General features: G+C 45.4%; 1 protein-coding gene across 1 annotated transcript in view; it reads right to left on the bottom strand.

Moving 5' to 3' along the window:
- STX18 (syntaxin 18) overlaps positions 1–22,079 on the bottom strand; it is a 146,780-nt gene that overhangs the window by 14,929 nt on the left and 109,772 nt on the right. Inside the window, exons 8-9 of the mRNA XM_044283088.1 lie at positions 11,204–11,262; positions 68–137 (exon numbers count right to left, since the gene is read on the bottom strand). Coding sequence (XP_044139023.1) covers positions 68–137; positions 11,204–11,262 — 129 coding nt within the window. The remainder of the gene's footprint in view (positions 1–67; positions 138–11,203; positions 11,263–22,079) is intronic.

The raw sequence follows: 22,079 nt of genomic DNA, 5'->3' as shown, positions 1-22,079 counted from the left end.
GCGGTGGGCTACTACTGAAAGTCCCTGAAGAGAGCTTTCCTGGTGCGCAGTCAGTTCCTTATTTTACCTGCTGAAGAACCTTCTCCGTGAATATTTCTTGAAGTCGGGATATTTCAACCACTTTGCCTTCTATTTGCCTGTAGAAAAAAAAGTATATAGAGTATAAAAGGGGAAAAGAACAACTCAAATACAAGAGTACATTTCTCTGTTTAATCAGGTATTACTATGAAACGGGATTTCTCTGATGACACCATACCTGACATAGGCCCAGCAATGCATCCAATGTGAAACCTAAGAAGAGCCAGCGATAGAAGAGCGGAAGAAGGAGGCACGTCTATAAAAACGGGCGTGACAAACGCTAAAAGAACAAAGTCACGACAACTAGGGCAGGATCACCATGATGAGCCATCACTTTCTGATCAGTGGTAGTCTGGATGACGGCCTTCGCCATTTTCTCCTGCCGCCCATTTGTACAGGGCAGCGCAATACACATGTACTGAATGGAGCAGAGCTGCAGTCTGCCGGAGGATAGTGCATAGGGACCGTTGTTAGTCCCTTTAGACCAATACCATTCAGAATTTTTTGACATGTCCTAGAGACAAGATGGCTCCATCCCACAGTCCAGAAATCTGGATTCCCGTAATATTGCTCATAAATGTGTGCAATACGGTAAGACAATTAGACTGCAAGCTCTGCAAGAAAAACGGGTGCTACGATAAAAGAGGGCAGGTCCGCAGAACCTCCGTATTACAACACACGGAATGAATGCAACGTATGGTGGTAAAGAGCGATTTCTTCATTTACTGCCAAATCGAACTACAAAAAACCCTGTAAAAGTGAAGTAGACGTGCATCAAATATTCTAGGAAATCCTTCACCAATGACACCTTTCTAGCTGCTCCCGGGCAGGTGGTAAAGAGCTGAGACGGTAGCGGAGCCCTGCCCGTCCTACTGCATTCACGTCTATGCTGTGAACTCCCCGGCATAGCCAGATCCCACCACGCACTGCAGTATCCCCATTCACTGTACTGGGATCCAGCGGGTTTCTTCTGTTCTATGGCTCCATAAAACAAACAAAACATGTCCTAAACTTGCCAGTGAAAATCAGGACATGGCCCCATTGAAGTCTATGGGTCCCCAAAAATGCAGAATGAAATCCTTTTTTTGCGGACATGCTGAACTGTCCACAAAAATAACTGATCCACAATTTTGCGAACAGCGGCGGTCTGAACGAGCTCTTCAGAAGAGAGCTGCTCATATCCTGGGATTGGTAGCAGCTATACCAATACCAGAATCAAAAGCATTCTATTCATTGCGCCGGCTGTTAGATATGGTAATGGCAGTGAATGCAGCTCAAACAGGTTTCACTGCTTTCACTCCCGACTTCATTTCTAACGGCTATATCTTCCGACGTACCGGATATAAGGCTGTGATTTGGGAGTCTGGTACAGTTTGAAAGCTTGGAATCCCAGCTTTCAAACAAGACCAGGCTTAAAGTGATGAATGAAACAAGCCTGCCAGCCCGTCCTCTTCCCCGCCCACGGCATGACACTTTTTTAGACCTGGCGTGAGCGCGGAAGAAGTCGCAGATTCTGCCGTACCATGCCGTGCAACAGAATCTGCGCCAGATATACGGGCCAAAAGTGGCGTATATGTGGTCATAAATGACCCCCTTAGTACACAGAGGTACGTTTGCCATGTGTTTGCAATGCTGTTAGTTACATTGGTGAAATGACATGACCGACTCCCTATAATAAATCCCAGTGGAAGCCACATCACTGCAACTGCAGATTTAGGAAGGAAGGCGCACTCGCACTTATTTGTTCCTTTTCGCTTAGGATTATAGCCATGAAGAATAGGAAATTAATAAAAGGTCATCCTGTCTCTTTTTATGAAATGAACCGGGCCTGCAGTACCAGAGGAAGGTTGGAGAACAATCAATATCGGTGGCAGAACGTTCTGACTACATTTTCAATGTTCCGCACTCCATGCAGCAGAGAGACCACCCACACCATCCCTATTAATAGCCCTTCAGTCATATGAAGCTAATGCTCCTGTTCAGCTGTGTTTTCATTAAATTGCCCTCGTTCGGCAGACGATATCAATTGAATCCTGTTAATCGGGTGAAGGAGTTTGTTTTCTGGAAATGACACAGAAGGCATCTGATTCATACTCCGGAATGGGAAGCACCACATGGATGGGCACAGGACAGTGTATGAACCTGTCTGCACATTGCCCTAACAAACCGAATGTGAACGGGAGTCTTCTCCAGTCATTCAGTCTCTATTAAAGAAAACGACCTATTGTTTAAATCAATATTTTGGAGTTTTTCTTATTTTTAAGTGTCACTATCTATAAAAAAAAATAATATAAAAAAATGGTATAATCCTGCACCGAGTTCATCCTTCAACTGCCTCCTGAGCTGTGATAGGGAGAGCGCTTCAGCAGAGAGGACACTGCCCCCTTGTGCCGCAGCAGAGAGGACACTGCCCCCTTGTGCCGCAGCAGAGAGGACACTGCCCCCTTGTGCCGCAGCAGAGAGGACACTGCCCCCTTGTGCCGCAGCAGAGAGGACACTCCCCCCTTGTGCCGCAGCAGAGAGGACACTCCCCTTGAGCCGCAGCAGAGAGGACACTCCCCTTGTGCCGCAGCAGAGAGGACACTCCCCCCTTGTGCCGCAGCAGAGAGGACACTCCCCCCTTGTGCTGCAGCAGAGAGGACACGCCCCCTTGTGCTGCAGCAGAGAGGACACGCCCCCTGGCGCTGCAGCAGAGAGGACACGCCCCCTGGCGCTGCAGCAGAGAGGACACGCCCCCGGCGCTGCAGCAGAGAGGACACTCCCCCCTTGCGCTGCAGCAGAGAGGACACTCCCCCCTTGCGCTGCAGCAGAGAGGACACTCCCCCTTGCGCTGCAGCAGAGAGGACACTCCCCCATGCACTGTAGCAGAGAGGACACTCCCCCATGCGCTGTAGCAGAGAGGACACTCCCCCATGCGCTGCAGCAGAGAGGACACTCCCACAGAAATATAGTGGCAAATCTGGGGGAGCTGCTCAACCCCTAACACTGTAGCGTGTTTTTAATTGGGGGAGCAGCCCCACCGCATGTGGACCGCAGCAAACCACTATCCCCAGCAAAAAAAAATGCATACGGTGGAGGATGTCGGCGCGGTCCACATGCACCACAAAGGCATCCTACACAAAACGGAGCATTGTGCGGATGAAAATATAATCATATATCAGTTATTGTGAGCCCAAACCAGTAGTGGAGGCGACTCAGAGATTAGGTATAAGGCAAAGGTTTCCTCCTGTTCTGGGTTTTTGACCAGCACCTGGTTTTGGCTCACAATAATCGATGGCAATAACTGAAGTGTGAACTCAGCCTAAGGGCTCGTGCAGACGGCCGTCGCGCGTCTGCAATATATGGGCACCGACCGCGTGCTCACCATATCACGGATGTGGACCCATTCACTTGAATGGTTCCGCAATCCAGGAGGTGCGGTGCAGAACAGAGGCACAGAACCCCATGGAACAACTATGGAGTGCTGCCGTGGGGTTCCTCTTCGTGCCTCCGCACCACAAAAAAAATGTTCTATTTTTTTGCGGTGCGGGCGGATCACGGACCATTTCAAGTTGAACGGGTCTGTTTCCGTCTGCGGCAACCGCATGGATGGTGCCTGTGCATTGGGGACAGCAAATTGCAGTCCCTAATGCACGGAACGGCCGGTTTGTGTGCAAAAGCCAGATTTATACCAAGATTCGATTAAAAAAAAATGCAATGGCTCAGTAATAAGGAATGCAAATGATACACACTGGAGCTGAGCAGTCTATAGGCGGCCAACAGGAGGGAGCTGGGGGGGGGGGGGGGGGGGTCGGGGAATAAAGGATCCACTTTTTAGATAGAGATAGATAATAAATAGATAGATAATAGATATGAGATAGATTACATTATATTTAGACAATTGTGTTCCAGGCAGCAAATAGTAAAAATAAATAAAAAATAGCTACTGTGTGTGTGTGTGTGTGTGTGTGTGTGTGCGGGGGAGGGGGTCCTGTATATTCTCTGCGGGCTGCCTCTCCTCCTGTACCTATTAGGTTATGTCTGCCAACAAGCGGGGTGACATTCTGAACCCACCAGTAAACCACAGGAGCAGAGGAGGCCATTACTTCACAGTGCAGGACCTCCGGTGAGAGAGGGGAAGGGGCCAAGGTCTGCCTGGCTGCTGTGGAGCCCCTGCTATGGATGCAGCCCCCAGCTCCTCACTACAGTGGGCGGGAGACCAGGGACCAGCGCTCCTTGCTGTGCTCTTCTCAGGTGCGGCCACCAGCTCTCTTCCACTTCTGTCTGGGCAGCTCAGCAGGGGGGCCCAATTTTGGGATGAGGCACTGGGCCATTGCCGATTCTGCCTATAGGTGGCACTAGACTAACATTTACAATCCATGAGGAACCAGAACCATTGTAGGGAGTGGAGAAACAGGCGCTGCCAGTCAGCCCTTCCTCGCCAATAATTTTGCAGCGTCGCACACACTGTACATGTCACCAGCGCATGCACAATGCAAAGAGGGTGCAATCCAGCCGCCACTACCAGGAACCAGTCTGCAAAACAGTTCTAAGAAGAGGAAAAACAATCTGCATACAGTGATGAAAGAAGTTCTCTGCTTCTGGCAATCCATACTTGTTAGAAGGGTCTATAGATAATAAGTGATGGGCCCCTGACAATCAGCTGTAATCAGTGGGGAAATTAAGGCTTACACAATGCTCATTCATAACAATAATACAGGACAGGTTCTAAACAGGTCCTTATATCCCTGATAGAAGTGGCGGGCGAGTCCTCGCTTTTCCTAACCCTATAGGAAAGTATGAATCGTCCAAGTAATAACCAGATGTACTGGATCCTCCAGATGTTCTTCATAGAGAGGGGTCCTCAAAATGCCCTAGTAGTGGATAATGGAGACGATTTTCACGATTTTTAATTTCACTTTCTATTTACTTGGGAAACTATTGCCGAACAGCATGTGCTATAGGCAAAACATATTGTATTTTAGTGAAGGAAACTGATAATTCCATTTACTCATAATTAGATTTTCCAGAATCCATGACTGCACCTGAGAGACAGGGATTAGCCTCTACAGCTGGACAGGAAGTCTTAAAGAACATAAAAGGGAACACCCACTTCCTACTTTATTGGATTCCAAAGTAGATCAGTAGGAGCTGGACATATGCACTTAAAATGTTATTTTTTAATCTTTTATTAACTTATTTTACCGCCATCAAGTGAAGGCAAAGAGAGAGAATTCCCATAATCATCTACAAGCATGAAGGAAAAAATAAGCAGGGTGCGGTCATGGGTTCCGGAAAATCTAATTATTTGTAAGTGTAAATATAATTTTTCCAGCACCAAAAAGAGGATAGAAAGGGAGATAAAACCCCTAGGGAGGAACAACTGCTTTTAAGTTCTTACTTCTGAGGAAAGATCCAGTAGACCCCAAGTGACAACGAAAAGTAAAGCAGAGGAAGCCCAAGGTAATGATTCTCACAATGGAGGACTAAGCACCAGAGGCCTACTAGACTTAAGTAATTGATACAGATCTTGGCTTCATTCAATTATTAGGGTGTTCCCTGCTTCACAACCCCAGAAGCTGCATGCTCCAGGCTACTCTGTGCGGAGGACAGGAAACCACTGAAGGAGACAGTGGGTGTCCCCTTTAATTTCTCTAAGGCTTTCTGTCCAGCTGTGGGGGTGGATCCTTCTCTCTCTCTCTCTGGTGCTGTCATGGATGAAGGGAAAAGAATGGATTTCATAAAAGCTTGTTCCGAATTTTAATCAACGTGTGAATCCAAGGATAAACCACTAAAAGGTGATGGGCACATGAACCATAAATATCAGTATATGAGGGGGCAGACAGCACATACATCTCTAAAGTACATTTTACCTTCCAATACTCCAGTTTCTGTAAAATGAATTTCCAGCTGGGTACGGTGCACCAACAAGTACGACGACAATGGCCTCAATGCTGGAGCTCTGCTTTATATACAAGCAGCTACTAGGTGCATTAGAAAACCGTACATCAGTTATCAGCAAAGACCTACCATAATATATACAGGATGGCTGCTTTACAGAAGCAGTCTGCACCTTAGAAGCATAAATGTGTATAACCGCCATACTGCTACTGGCTAGTAGACATCTGCTTTTTACATACTACCATAACAGTAATGGACACTAGTAATGTTCCGTATTGCTACTGCAGAGAGCCCCTCAGAAGTCGCCCGGTGCAGGGTATGGGAGTGGAGATCGGTGCGGTGGGAAGGTGATTTGAAGAACCAGGCCAGAAGAAAGTATAATGTCTGTTTTTCCTTGGTGTAAAATATAACTTGCGGCACATCCAGCAGTAATAGGTACAAAGTGCAGTTTCTGCCACCAGATGAGGAGGTATGGTGGCTGGCAATTAAATGGCACTGGCAGGCGCTTATAGATATAGGTGTCCACTGTGAGATACAGGCTTTCTGTCTGACTGGCCTGGAAGAGGTCTAGGTAATGGGTGTCTGAGCCGTAGTCCCTCAACTGCAGCAGTGTCTGTAAAGCTGTGATTTCGCTGATTAATCTGCCGTCTAGGCACACTAAAGCTTCTTGGAATCAGTGGCCTTGATTCCGGCAATTTCCCTGGGGTAAGGGTCTCAAGAGAAGGAGCTCTCGCATGTGCTTCCTCTCTCCACTTTGTCTGGGCTCAAATAACTACTTTTGGCCGGAAGTAGGGCCAGGCCACTCCTACCAAGAGGGGGGGGGACAGGGTGGTTAACCCTGTTCCTGCCAACCATTCCTCCTCTGCTGGAATACACAGCCTAAACATAACAATACAGAATAAAAGTTTGCAGATACCCCCAGGTCTCGAGTACTGCACTACCCCATGCAATATACAGCATCAGAGCACCTGGTGACCGCAGTATTCTGCCTAAAACCACGTTCTGATGTGACTTTTGGCGTGAATTCTGCAAAACGCAGCGGAATACATATGAATGGGGTCTGAAAATCACCATCTACCTGTAGAAGGGAAAAAGAAAAAAAGTGCCTGGAAGCAGAAGCACGCCATGGATTCCACCCTCCGATTTCACTGATCCACAAAATCACGTAAGGCTGCGTTTACATCTGCATCGGGTTCTCCTTTGCAGATTCTGCCAGAAGGGGTGATAAAATAGCGCAACATGCTGTGCTGTTTTGTCTGGGAAAATGCAGAGGACACTTGGCGTGAACCCAATGGTACCCCAGCACTGTCGATGAGGTCTGCCAGGCACAGTTCTCAGGCCAGCACTTCTGTTAGTTTCGCTTTTCTACGCCTATAACGGACATTTGCAGTGAGATTCACGGCGGTCAAATTCTACCGCCTGTCACTTTGCCCTAGAGATTTACTGCAATTAAAGCTTCAATCTAAATATAATAAAAAGCTCTGCAAGTTTACGAACTACTCGGTCCATGCTGTCTTCAATAACTCTGTTTGCTGCCTGTGAATATTGTTGTATCCGGTCCTCTCTGAGATAAAGGCATCGGCAGGGTAGAAGAGAAAGCAAGGGGATCATTTATATGGGATTTAGGAAGCTATGTCCTGCTAACTTGATGCCACCTTGAATGAAGGTCAAGGCCACTTCATACATGGCTTGCCCCTGCTCCCCCACATATCGAGAAGCGCTTGCAAAGATCAGATTGCACAAGCTAAAGAACTAAAGGCCTCTGAGAAATACTACTGCCCCTTTAAGAGCCCACGCAGTCCTGCTTATTAATGCATGCAGAATCTGGCACTCATATGTTAGTCAGATTGATGAGCGGAGCCGCAGGGTAGAAAAGCTAAAACTAAAGTAAAAATAAATCCATAAAAATCTATCAGGAGGCGTCAGTTTGCTTCTGATAGTAGCAGGTAATGGGGACATACAGATGTTAAAGAGGGCCTGTCCGCTCTCAGGAAACATCTGCTTTAGTAAATCCTTGGATTCGCCTTGAACCCCCCAAAAAAATATTAGATATATATATATATACACTCACCTAAAGAATTATTAGGACCACCATACTAATACGGTGTTGGACCCCCTTTTGCCTTCAGAACTGCCTTAATTCTATGTGGCATTGATTCAACAAGGTGTGGATAGCATTCTTTAGAAATGTTGGCCCATATTGATAGGATAGCATCTTGCAGTTGATGGAGATTTGAGGGATGCACATCCAAGGCACGAAGCTCCCGTTCCACCACATCCCAAAGATTCTCTATTGGGTTGAGATCTGGTGACTGTGGGGGCCATTTTAGTACAGTGAACTTATTGTCATGTTCAAGAAACCAATTTGAAATGATTCAAGCTTTGTGACATGGTGCATTATCCTGCTGGAAGTAGCCATCAGAGGATGGGTACATGGTGGTCATGAAGGGATGGACATGGTCAGAAACAATGCTCAGGTAGCCCGTGGCATTTAAACGATGGCCAATTGGCACTAAGGGGCCTAAAGTGTGCCCAGAAAACATCCCCCACCCCATTACACCACCACCACCAGCCTGCACAGTGGTAACAAGGCATGATGGATACATGTTCTCATTCTGTTTACGCCAAATTCGGACTCTACCATTTGAATGTCTCAACAGAAATCGAGACTCATCAGACCAGGCAACATTTTTCCAGTCTTCAACAGTCCAATTTTGGTGAGCTCGTGCAAATTGTAGCCTCTTTTTCCTATTTGTAGTGGAGATGAGTGGTACCCGGTGGGGTCTTCTGCTGTTGTAGCCCATCCGCCTCAAGGTTGTGCGTGTTGTGGCTTCCCAAATGCTTTGCTGCATACCTCGGTTGTAACGAGTGGTTATTTCAGCCAACGTTGCTCTTCTATCAGCTTGAATCAGTCGGCCCGTTCTCCTCTGACCTCTAGCATCAACAAGGCATTTTCGCCCACAGGACTGCCGCATACTGGATGGTTTTCCCTTTTCACACCATTCTTTGTAAACCCTAGAAATGGTTGTGCGTGAAAATCCCAGTAACTGAGCAGATTGTGAAATACTCAGACCGGCCCGTCTGGCACCAACAACCATGCCACGCTCAAAATTGCTCAAATCACCTTTCTTTCCCATTCTGACATTCAGTTTGGAGTTCAGGAGATTGTCTTGACCAGGACCACAACCCTACATGCATTGAAGCAACTGCCATGTGATTGGTTGACTAGATATTCGCATTAATGAGAAATAGAACAGGTGCTCCTAATAATTCTTTAGGCGAGTGTATATCTATATATATATATTATATAATGCTGCTACTCTATTATTCTTCCTGGAAACGTATGAATAAATTAACAACTGGGCATTACCATACTCCGTTTCAACAGAAAAGGGGGGTAAGTTATAATGCTGACACATGCCTAAATTAGGCATATTTCAGGCGTAGATTAACTACTGCGTCGCAATCTGCGACTTCTCCCAGCTCACGCCAGGTATTAAAAAAACGGGCGTGGCGCGGAAGGCCCGTCTCATTTACCATTTTCTATGTCTGAAACAGAGGGAAAAAGGTCTAAATGTAAGACAGTAAGGAAGCGGTCTTACATTTAGAACTGGCGGACGATCCGCCGAAGTTATGACGAGGCCGGCGCTTCTTTATCACTTTGGCGGAACCATCACCAGCTTAGGGGTTTATTAAGACCGGCGTCTAAAACACTGGTCTTAATAAATGTGCCCCAATGTCCCTAAACGGCCGAATCAGTGCTGATGATGTAAGGGAATGGTAGCCATCAGTTGTCAATTTGGACACACTCTTCCAGATGGAATAACCGAGGAACAGCAGAATGCGATCTATAAGAAAAGATGCTCCGGAATCGTTGTTTTATAGGGAATAAAAGCATTTACAGAACCAGACATGTCGGATCCTCTGTACAATGGTGACATCCGAGATGGAAATCCACTTTAAATGGCAGAGACATCATTCTTACAGGATGACAGCACACAGTCCTGAGATGCAGTTCTGCAGACGTAATTACACGGGCGGCACGCTATTATGGGTTCACAGGCTTCAGATGAACTGCCATTTCTATGGCAATGGTCTCCTCAGGGCGGTCTGCTGACTAACATTTTGCAAGAAAGAATACAGCCAGACCACTTGGTAAAGAGGACAGTGACGGTGACAACTCGTCCCTTGTTGTGGGGTTGCCATGGAGACCCGCTTTGTTTAAAAATACCTGCACTTAATTCTTCTGGATGCTGGCAGCATCTGGAACACTGACTGCATGCTAACCCTTCAAGTCCCGCATACAAGTACAGATACCTGCTAGAAGAGCTGTTTAAGGTCAAATTTCAGTTTTTCTTTCACATTTGATATTGTCTTTAAAAAAAAAAAAAAAAGAAGGAAACTGTGTACACCATTTTTTTATGCACGATGTTGCATATAAAAGTCACTCCCCCTTTCTGCTAGGCCACGTTCCTTTGTCGGGCGAGTCATAAAAAGTGTCTAATACACTTAAATAGTTGCTAAATTTTCACACAACTCTGCATAAATCAATAGTACAAGCGACCAAAAGAAACTTTGTAACATGTCTTATCAGTGAGAAGTCTAGTTCTCCCGTTATTAGCCCCCTCGACTGCTTATTACTTTTCACCTTTAAAAATGTATTTTATCCCGTCCAGGATGGATCATCTCTGCAGGAGGATCATATTGCACATGTCAATGCAAGTCTATGGAGAGGGGAGTAAGGAGGATTGGGACCAGCATATTTGCAATTTTTTTCTGTTCCAGGCAGAAAAGCGGAGTGAAAACTACTCCAGTCAGGGGTCGCTTTTAATCCAAGTGCGCAGACTGCCGGCAGTGAGCCTTTTGATGATCAAAAATTGGGCTCTTTCACCGCCAGTGCAGGGAGGAAACAAAGACCAGCGTAAAAGGACGGTCTTTGTAAATGACCCCCAAGGTGCCCATGACCACTGCAGCCTCCGGCTTTGGCCAATATTTTAGCATACAATATATTTAATCCTCTTTTCTATGTAATAATGTATTACCTGAATATAAGTGGTTTTACCTTTTGTGTCACTCCTATCTCTTCATGGATTGTAAGCTCTTGTGAGCAGGGCTGTTTGTTGCTATGTAGTGTAGGATGTAGTTTGTACATGAACCCTCTGATTGTACAGCTCTGCAGAATAGGTTGGCGCTATATTAGATTATTATTACTAGCTACAAAGAGAAGATCATGGGACAAGTTTACCTTACTTCATCGCACAGACTGTTCATCTCGCTGACAAGTCTTTGGTTCTCCTGTTCAAACTGTAAGAAAACAGAAATGTCTATTAACATTCGCAAATTATAAATGGCGAGCCATTACATAACCGGAGATGTCCGCTATGCATGCATTAAGCTGGAAAAGAGAAGTGCACACAGGCAGGACTGCCAAAGCCTTCACCCTTTGCAAGTAGATGGGTGCTCACCTGAAATAGTTGGGCTGGAAGGCAGAACACCCCACTAAGCGTATCGGTAAAACCACCACAGCTGCTGCTCACACGGTCATGATCAGAGACCAGGAAAATCTAAGAGAATAGTGGCACTGCCCGTCTCGGTGGATCAGAAGGACTGGAGTCAGTTATATGAAATCACAAGTTCTTCATTGACAGGAATAACGCATTGGTTTGAATCTGATGAAAGGACCAGTAAGGCCCAGAAACGCGTTATTCCCGCCAAGAACCTCTAATTTGATATAACAGCAGGGATCAGAAAAAACGCTTCCGTTTCTGACAATACAACCGACTGCATCCGTTATGAACGGATCCGGTTGTATTATTTCTAAAATAGCAATGATGTATCCGTCATGAACTCCACTGGAAGTCAATGGGTGCCTATTCCGTTTTCTATTGTGTCCGAGAAAACAGACAGATCCGTCCCCATTGACTTGCATTGTGGGTCATCTGTTTGGCTCCGCATCCCACGCCGGACAGAAAACCGCAGCTTGCAGCAGTTTGCTCTCCGCGATGGGAACGCAACCAAACGGAACGGAATGCATTCTGGTGCACTCCGTTCTGTTCAGTTCATTTTTGTCCCCATTGACAAAGAATGGTGGGGACAAACGTTTTTTCTCCGGTATTGAGATCCTCTGCTGGATCTCAACACCAGAAAAGTAAAACGCAGATGTGAAAGTAGCCGAACTGGTCTTTCTGATCCAATGAGATGGGCAGCGCCATTATGTTCTCACATTTTCATGCATGCATTTCTAACCCTGTACTGTTATTACGACCCATATTACAGTTTCTCACAGAGGTTAGTAGTGCTCAGTGATGTATCCTGACTTTTTTTGGCATTGCTGAGAAATTTCCTAAAATCACAGCGTGAACTTGCCAATGGGGCTTACAAATCCACAATATGCAGATTTTAGAAATAGTGCTAAAGGAGTGCTGGAGCTATGAACACCTTCATTATCAATGCATCTAAGATAAAAAAGGAAGCAATGCAAAATTCCATTACAAATCTCCTAGACTTGCATCTACAACTCCTGTGTGTCTCCATGGTAACAGACAACAAACAGACCCTGTGTAGTCTGATCATGCAATCATAATCCTTTTACCTACCCTTTACTTCCTCCGGCCATTCGTTTGGATGGAAAGCTGTTTGATTGCAGGGTCGGACTACACATGCTGCTTTTGTAGTCTGTTACCATGGAGACATAACATTTTTTTAATGAAGAACATTTGTAACTCAATGCCCATGTAATAGACGGTACATAGGCAGAACAAAACGGACGCTCAAAAAGAGAATCTCTGCACACATAGCGAACATTAAGAATGGGTATGAAAAACATTCATTATCCAACTGGAATAACATATGCCGCTTTAGAAACAGTAGAAAGACACTGGGGGGGGGGGGGGTCATGTGAGTAGAATGTCAAGAATAGAATCAAGGCGTATTTTTTAATTCAATTCACTCCTGGAGGTTTAAATGCAGAGTTAGAACTTTTTGGCTTCTTGTAAACAGGTGGATGCCCCCCGCTGATGGAGGGCCGAGTCCTGTATTTATTTGGGGGACTCTGTTCCCCCTTGACGGAGGGCCTCCACCCATTGATCCACCTAGGAATTTTGATTTGAATGGAAATTTAGATTTAAATGGCATCTAGATGAGAAACCACAAGTACAAGATAAATATGAATATATTTCGACAAAGCAATATAAATGTAACTCCTAACCGCATGTTGACAGAAAAATCGCACAAGAACCGCATGAAAACCGCATCACTCTTTAGAGAGTATTTACTTACCAAGGCGTTGGATTGCACCCGTTGATGACTTAGGAACCATTATATTTGCATATGTACACACAGGGAGGCATCATACATGTAAAAGTGGGTCTTTAATTCCACTATTGTGGGATGAATGATCTACTTTTACATTAAAATGGATAGGAAACCGCAATCGGTATGTCATACGGGATCTCACCTTTTTGTCATGAGTAAGGACCAAAAAACGTAAGGTCTGAAACACGTAGACGAGACTGTCCTGTATTGCAAGTTTTTATCGCTTCAATAAAGTATTCCTCTTTGCTGCACGATTGGGGTGGATTTTACGGTCTGTTTTTGGGATTTCACAGTATACACAAAGGGCTGATCATTCCACTACGGTGAATTTTTGTATAGACTATATATGTATATAAAAGTTTTGATGCGGGAGTGAGAGGCATGATATGTTTGCTAAAATTTGAGGAAAACTTTTACTTAGAACACATTTTCCTAAAATGAATCCATCCCAGGTTTCACTAGGATTCTAGCAACACAGGAATCCACAGAGTATTTAAGGCTGGGACCGAGTACATGGGGGGTTTGACCACTGAGGAAGGAACAGTGTAAATGTTCCGAAACGCGTTTTGGTGTTTAATATGCCCCCTATGTATGGATATTTCAAGATGGACCTCCATTCATAACTCTTTCTAAAAGGAGCGCTCCAGGATTGTATCCATTCAAGTGGAAAGGCGGACGGCCGGCTTTTATGAACCACGCCTACACACCGACTGCGCCTCTTCTAAGTATACAAGCCGCCTCCTCCAAGCGCACGGACGGCGTTTACACAGACAGACCTACAGGCGGGAGGGGAGATTCGGAGGTAAGCTCGCAGTGCCGATGAACACGTGGGATGCCACGGCAGGCACTAAGAGTCCGACCCCTTGAACACAGAACCGCAAGTAGGAATGTCGAACTAACGAATCCGCGCTTTGATAGAGAGGAGGCAACCAATACAACCAATACAGCTAACTCCAGCACAACTGCTAAGTTTGTTACTGATCACTAACATCTGAATGGACATGTTATGTAAACCAACATGCGGCAACACATGGGAATGATCCCCAATGCATGCTAAGTGATCTTCATATTCCTGATGAACATTACGGTTATACAGCCAACATCTGACTAATGGAGGATATACTACAATCCATGTATCCTCAGTGCACAATTACTGGAGATTAAATAATCTGTTCAGGATGTCTTCAGTTCAGTCCCTCTTACGTTTTTTGGACAGAGAAAATACCGCAGCATGCTGCAGTTTTCTCTCTGGCCAAAAATACCGATCACTTGCCAGAATGCTGGATCCGGCATTAATTTACATTAAAGTGTATAAGTGCCAGATCCGGTCTGGGCAGACCTTTAAAAATGCAAAAAAAAAAATTTATACCGGATCCGTTTTTCCAGATGACACTGGAGAGACGGATCCGGTATGGACGGATCCACATCTGGATCAGTCTCACAAATGCATCCGTTTGCGTCCGGATTGCCGGCAATGGAACTGCCTGCCGGAATCCTCTGCCGCAAGTGTGAAAAGACATATTATATACCCATTTGAATATGGATTTATGCTGCGCAGAATACACCTTGGATACTGTGTAAATTTGATGGACTTTCCGGAATTTATCTCATTATTGCCGTTTCTATTTATACTTGTGGACTTTTTATTGTTGTTCTTTATCGACTTTTATTGATTTTTAGCTTTAGTTTTTCCGCGGATTCTTTTAGGTTATTTATATGAATTAGGATGTACTCCGCTTTAATAAATAGATTCTCGGAGTGATCCTGAAATTGGGGCGCCGATCCGCCTTCATTTTATTTACTCAACATTTGTAGCGCTGCTCATTTCTTATTATGCTATCTCAAGCATTTCCAATAAGATATCACTCCGACAGCATTTCCCGCTGCCCGCGCTTTAATAGCAGGGACATCCAGCACATTTTTCGGCTGCACGGTAGTCATTCAGGCAGCGGCACACTTGGTTAAAGTTTGGGTGGTAGAAAAGCAATCATCGCCGCTGACAGCAGCCGGCATTTATCTTTAAAAATCAATTTAGCCGGTAAGATTTGTCTACGGGAATAAAAGGGATATCAAAAAAGAGCAGATCCCTCATCTGGAAGGATTACTGGGAGTACATGAGGAAGATGTATCGGCCTTCGCTAAAACATATAATCTTTACATATCCACTCCCTGCTCCAACCAGGCGTGACAAATCATTGTTCTAGCAACACCCGCGTCATGCACAAGGTCTGGATTCTTAACTTTGCTAGATTTAATGCACCGGCCTCCTGATTTATGCATACAAGCGTGGAGCAGATCTAACAAGCAACTGCGCGAAAAGTAAAGGAGTCACAGCAAAGATAACAGGTGCTTTACTGGGACTCACAGAGCATTGTACCCTTTCATCTTGCACGCCATAGGGCAGACCGTTCTTTTAATAGTCTAATTTGAGCTTTCTTAGCAAAGCTTTTATACTAAGAAAAATTAGTTTATACTTTATATTAGTTAATACTTTATATTAATAAACTTTGCTACGATCGCCTGATAATCCAGAAGATTGGATAGCAGGCTGTCTCTTAGGTCCTAGATTTAAAGGGCATCTCTCAGCAGATTTCTATCTCTGAAACTGGCTGAAGGCATCTGCGTTGGTCCCATTTTCATATATGTCCAAGTTTTTATTTATGCAAATGAGCCTCTAGGAGTAACGTTACTCCTAGAGGCTCTGCTCTCTTTGCAACTGCTGCGCCCTCTCCACTTTGATTGACAGGACCAGGCAGTGAAAAAGTCATCACACCTGGCCCTGTCAATCAAAGTGCAGGGGGGGGGACCATTGCAGAGAGAGCAGAACCTCTAGGTGTAACGGCAACGCCCCCATTGCTCCTAGAGGCTCATTTGCATATAGTGAAGCATAATTTTTTTTTCTCAGCAATGCGGGGACATATGAACATGGGACCAACACAGATGCCTTCAGCGGCCAAGCGCACATGCAACATGTCAGCCAGTGTCATAGGTACAAAACTGCTGACAGATGCCCTTTAAAACTGGACCAAATGATGCAGTTTTTAAAGCAAATCTGTTGGCTGAATATGCTGTGCTTTGCAAGGGCTGCATATTACAGTTACTGGTTGTCGAAACAGCACAACAACTGTGGTGCCATATGGCTACTAGGAGTACTGAAAGAGTACACCGGACACACAGTATATGAGTTGGGTGTATTCAAGCCGGAGGCGGCCTGGTGATTGACAGGCTGCTATGTATATGTACAGTCACCGCAGAGAGGGGCCGTGGGGAGCACGCAGCTCATGAATACACCAAACTCAAACTGCGTGTCCGCTAATAACCTAACGGGACTATGTTTTTTGTGCCGGTTTGGCTACTATTAGTACAGACATGTTGTCGTAATATGTTGACGTTACCTAGGCCAGCATATTAAGCTGACGGACCTACCGTAAAGTGCATGTTCAGCTTTAAACCTTATTTTAAGTCCCCCCTCTTAGAGTAATGTAAAAATATATGCAAAAGCTCCCCCTCGCCTCCCCCCTCCCCAGTGGCAGCTGGCAGCAGCCTTTGTGGGCGATTTCTTGCTCTGCTGGATGCCCCCTTATTCTAGAAGTCTCCCAGGCTAAGCAAGTACGGTCTGAAAAGTAGACAACTTCTATTGTGGAGTGTCAGGATGCGATGTATTCTTGTAGTATAGTCTGGATACTCCTAACATCACGTTTCAGAAATGGTTGGACAGAATTTTAAACCAACCTGACATCGTTCACACCTGGCTGTTCATGAGAGACCATCATTTCTGCAGACGGCAGAGTGTGGGCCTGAGGCGCCTTGTTCTCGTTAACGTTGGGGTGAGGTGCTCAGCGCCTGGACCCACTCTTGTCATATTTGTAGGATCTAATTAACCTGCTGTCCTGTCAAAAACACTTGAGGCTGGAATCACACAGCATTTTTTTGTGCTTTTTTATGCTTTAATTTTGCTGTTTTTAACTTTTTTTGGGTTAAAAAAAATATTGCTTTAAGTTTACAGTGGAGAAAAAAAGGATTGCTTGGTCCAGCTTGTATTCGTGTTAATCCAAAGCTTTATTCAAAATTCAGTAAAATCCAGGTACAGGAATGCAGGTCTACATGTTTCAGGCTCAATAAAATCCTAGGCCTTACTCATGACATTTTCCAGTACACTGCAGTACACTGCGGCACCTAAAGGGGTTAATTGTACTATCATATTCCCCTGTAAGAGATCAGGGCTGCCAGGCAGCAGGGGGCAGACCCCCCCCCCTCCCCAGTTTGAATATCGTTGGTGGCACAGTGTGCCCCCACCATCGCCCCCCCTCCCTCCCTCTATTGTATTAAATCGTTGGTGGCACAGTGTGCCAACCACCATCGGCCCCCCTCCCTCCCTCTATTGTATTAAATCGTTGGTGGCACAGTGTGCCAACCACCATCGCCCCCCCCTCCCTCTATAGCAGTAACATTGGTGGCAGTGTGCGGTCTCCCATTCCCCCCCCCCCCCCATCATTGGTGGCAGCGGAGTTCCGATCGGAGTCCCAGTTTAATAGCTGGGGCTCCGATCGGTAACCATGGCAACCAGGAAGCTACTGCAGCCCTGGTTGCCATGGTTACTTAGCAATAGTACAACAGTAGAAGATTCATACTTACCTGCTTGCTGCTGCGATGTCTGTTAACGGCCTGGAGCTCCTCCTACTGGTAAGTGACAGTTCTTTAGCAATGCGCCGCACAGACCTTTCACTTACCAGTAGGAGGAGCTCCCGGCCGGACACAGACATCGCAGCAGCAAGCAGGTAACTATGAGTCTTCTACTGTTGTACTCCGCTGCCACCAATGATGGGGGGGGGGGGGGGAATGGGAGACCGCACACTGCCACCAATGTTACTGCTATAGAGGGAGGGGGGGGCGATGGTGGTTGGCACACTGTGCCACCAACGATTTAATACAATAGAGGGAGGGAGGGGGGCCGATGGTGGTTGGCACACTGTGCCACCAACAATTTAATACAATAGAGGGAGGGAGGGGGGGGCGATGGTGGGGGCACACTGTGCCACCAACGATTTATTACAATAGAGGGAGGGAGGGGGGGGCCCGATGGGGGGCGGACACTGTGCCACCAACGATATTCAAACTGGGGAGGGGGGGGGGGGCTGCCCCCTGCTGCCTGGCAGCCCTGATCTCTTACAGGGGAATATGATAGTACAATTAACCCCTTTAGGTGCCGCACCTGAAGGGGTTAATTGTGCTATCATATCCCCCTGTAAGAGATCGGGTGCTGCCAGGCAGCAGGGGGCAGTCTTGTACAAAGTTTGTAGTGTATTCTAACCTGAAGCGTCCCCATCACCATGGGAACGCCTCTGTATTAGAATATACTGTCGGATCTGAGGTTCACGAAGTAGCTCATATCCGACAGTATATTCTAACATAGAGGCGTTCCCATGGTGATGGGGACGCTTCAAGTTAAAATATACCATCGGATTGGAGAAAACTCCAATCCGATGGTATAAAAGAACTCCAGACTTTACATTGAAAGTCAATGGGGACGGATCCGTTTGAAATGGCACCATATTGTGTCAACATCAAACGGATCCGTCCCCATTGACTTGCATTGTAATTCAGGACGGATCCGTTTGGCTCCGCACGGCCAGGCGGACACCAAAACGACTTTTTTTTTCATGTCCGTGGATCCTCCAAAAATCAAGGAAGACCCACGGACGAAAAAACGGTCACGGATCACGGACCCACGGACCCCGTTTTTGCGGACCGTGAAAAAAAACGGTCGTGTGCATGAGGCCTAAGGGCTAGGATTTTATTGAGCCTGAAACATGTAGACCTGCATTCCTGTACCTGGATTTTACTGAATTTTGAATAAAGCTTTGGATTAACACGAATACAAGCTGGACCAACCAATCCTTTTTTTTCTCCATATCTACATTTCTCCTGCTTCGGGTGAGGGAGCTGGTCCGCGCTATATTAGTGGAATCCTTGGCAGGTGAGAGCTGCTCAAACCCCTGATTTTTACATTTAAGTTTACAGTGTACAGCAAATTATGGAAACATCTATATACACAGCTTTGTGTCTGAGGCATTGCATGCTCTTGGGTATACTGTAGCTTTTAAGAAAAAAATAAATAAAAATGCTAGAAAGAAAATGTTTTAAAATGTTCCAAAATAAAAAGGCAACAAAGAAAAAAAAATGTTGAAAACTCAAAGCGGTTTCTTTTAAAAACACTGAAAAATAGTGCATGTGACGCAGGTCTTAAAGGAGTAGTGCAGTATATATTCATGACCTATACTCAGGATGGGTCATCAATATCTGAGCAGACCCCTGCCGATCAGCTGTTTGAAGAGGAGGTGCTCCATGCAAGCACCACTTCCTCTTCTTGGAAGGGCAGTGTAATTACAACTACTCGCTCCTTTCACTTGAATGGGCGAGTACTTGTAGTTACACTGTGCCGCCACTGCAAAGGAGAGGACAGGCAGTGTAATGAAGAGGAAGCAAGGAGCCATGCCTCATCAGATATTGATGAACTATCCTGATGATAGGTCATCAATATAAACAGGCTGAACAACCCCTTTAAAGGGAACCTTTCATCAGCATTTAAGCCACCAAACCATACTCACCCCCTTGGTGTCCACAATTGTAGTACATTGGCGCCTTACCTAATTCTAGGTGCATAGCTTCTCTGCATAGTGGAGAAACCCGTCTGGCTCTGTATGATAATCAGATGCAGTATTAGCTAGCCCCCCCCCCCCCACTAACTGCTTCTCGATTTACGGTACTTCTCTATCTTTGGTCGGATTCCTGAAGCCTTATTCTTTGCAGGCTCTGTGGTGCCCTCACTGCCCTTTCTCCTCACTGGAGTATTGCACATGTGCACTCAAGTGTTGTAAAGTGCAGTAAAAGGGGAAAACCTGCACCTGCCCCAAATCTGGATACCATGGTGCATGCGCAGGCCTATAATGCCCACATCATAAACACCTTTGGTGGAAACCAATCCAATCCAATGCAATGGTTTTCAGGTGTCATGTCACATTTGTAGAGCCCCTGAGGTACCCCAGAAAGAAAACCCCAAAAAGGGACCCCATTTTGGAAACGAAACCCCTCAAGGAAAAAATCTAGGGGTGAAGTGAATGCTTTGACCCAACAAGCGTTTCATAGAATTTAGAAACACATGGCTGAGAAAATAATAAAAAATAACTTTTATTTCCCATATAATGTTGCCTTAGCCCCATTTTTTTTATTTTCACAAGGGGTAACAGGAGAAAATGCACCCCACAATTTGTAATGCATTTTTTCCTGAATTTGGCAACACCATATATGTGGTCATAAACCGCTGTTTGGGGACACGGCAGGGTGCAGAAGGGAAGGAGCGGCATCAAGATTTGGTAATGTAATTTGCTAATATTGGTTTTAGGGGCAATAAAATGTTTTATTTTTTTCACCAATGTGGCTGTGTGGGGGCTTGTTCTTTGAGGGACTGCCTGTAGTTTTTATTGGCATCATTTTGGGGTACAAACATCTTTTTGATCACTTTTTATAACATTTTTTGTGGAGGTGATTTGGGTAAAAATGACAATTGTGTCTGTTTTTTATAGGGTTCCTCTTGCGGTAAATATAAGATAATTTCATTCTGTGGGTTGATTCGGTTATGGCGATACCAAATTTATATAGTTTTTTTATGCTTTACTACTTTTTCAGCATAAAATCCCTTTTGTGTTAAAAATAAATTATATTTTGCATCGCCATAACTTTTATTTTTTCACCAATGTAGCTGTGTGGGGCTTGTTTTTTGCGGGGCAGGCTGTAGTTTTTATTGGTATCATTTAGGGTACATACGTCTTTTTGATCACTTTTTATAACTTTTTTGTGGAGGTGAGGTGACAAAAACAGCAATTCTGTCATTGTTTTTTACGGCGTTCTCCACATGGGATTAGTAACACGATACTTTTATAGATCAGATAATTATGGACGCGGCGATACCAATTATGTGTAGTTTTTTGTTTTGTTTTTTCATTTTTTAATGACAACGTATATAAGAAAAGACCATTTCAATTTTTATTTATTTTTTACACTTTTGATAAAGAAAAAAAAAGCCATTTGAAGATCCAGTGGGCCTAATGGCTATACAGTGCATCACTAACACTAAGGGCTCATGCACACATATTTTCTTTCCGTGTCCGTTCCATTTTTTTGGCGGACCGTATGCGGAACCATTAATTTCAACGGGTCCGCAATAAAAACAGAGGTTACTCCATGCACATTCCACAAATAAAATAGAACATGTCCTATTAGTGTCCGTATTACGGACAAGGATAGTACTGTTCTATTATGGGCCAGCTGTTCCGTTCTGCAAAATGCACACAGATGTCATCCGTATTTCTTGTGGATCCGTTTTTTGCAGACCACAAAATACATATGGTCGTGTGCATGAGCCCTAAGGCTGGTACATGGCAGCCCGGACTCCTTTGTAAGGCCGTCCGGTTGTCATGGCAACCATCGGGCCGCTGCCATTGCAGCAGCGGTGGCCCAATAGAAGAGAGAGGGAGCTCCCTTCCATTTTAACTCCATGATTGCCGCGGGCGGCTACTGACCGCGGCATCTATGGAGTTAAACGGTCGAGATCGGTGCCAGCACTGATTTCGGGTGTAGCAGCAGAGTGTCAGCTGTAAATTAAAGCTGACACTCTCTGCTGATAGCAGTGGCTCCATTCCTGAGCCGCTGCCATCAGAGCCAGCAGTGGACAGAGGAGGCATCTGGGCGACATTGGCCATGTTTGGGGGCATATGGAGGGCATATTGGGGGCAGTATAATAATGGACC

Source organism: Bufo gargarizans, chromosome 1 (genome assembly GCF_014858855.1).
Source record: "Bufo gargarizans isolate SCDJY-AF-19 chromosome 1, ASM1485885v1, whole genome shotgun sequence".
Lineage (NCBI taxonomy): Eukaryota > Metazoa > Chordata > Amphibia > Anura > Bufonidae > Bufo > Bufo gargarizans.
The sequence above is the reverse complement of the archived record's forward strand: the minus strand, read 5'-3'. Positions and strand labels throughout refer to the sequence as shown.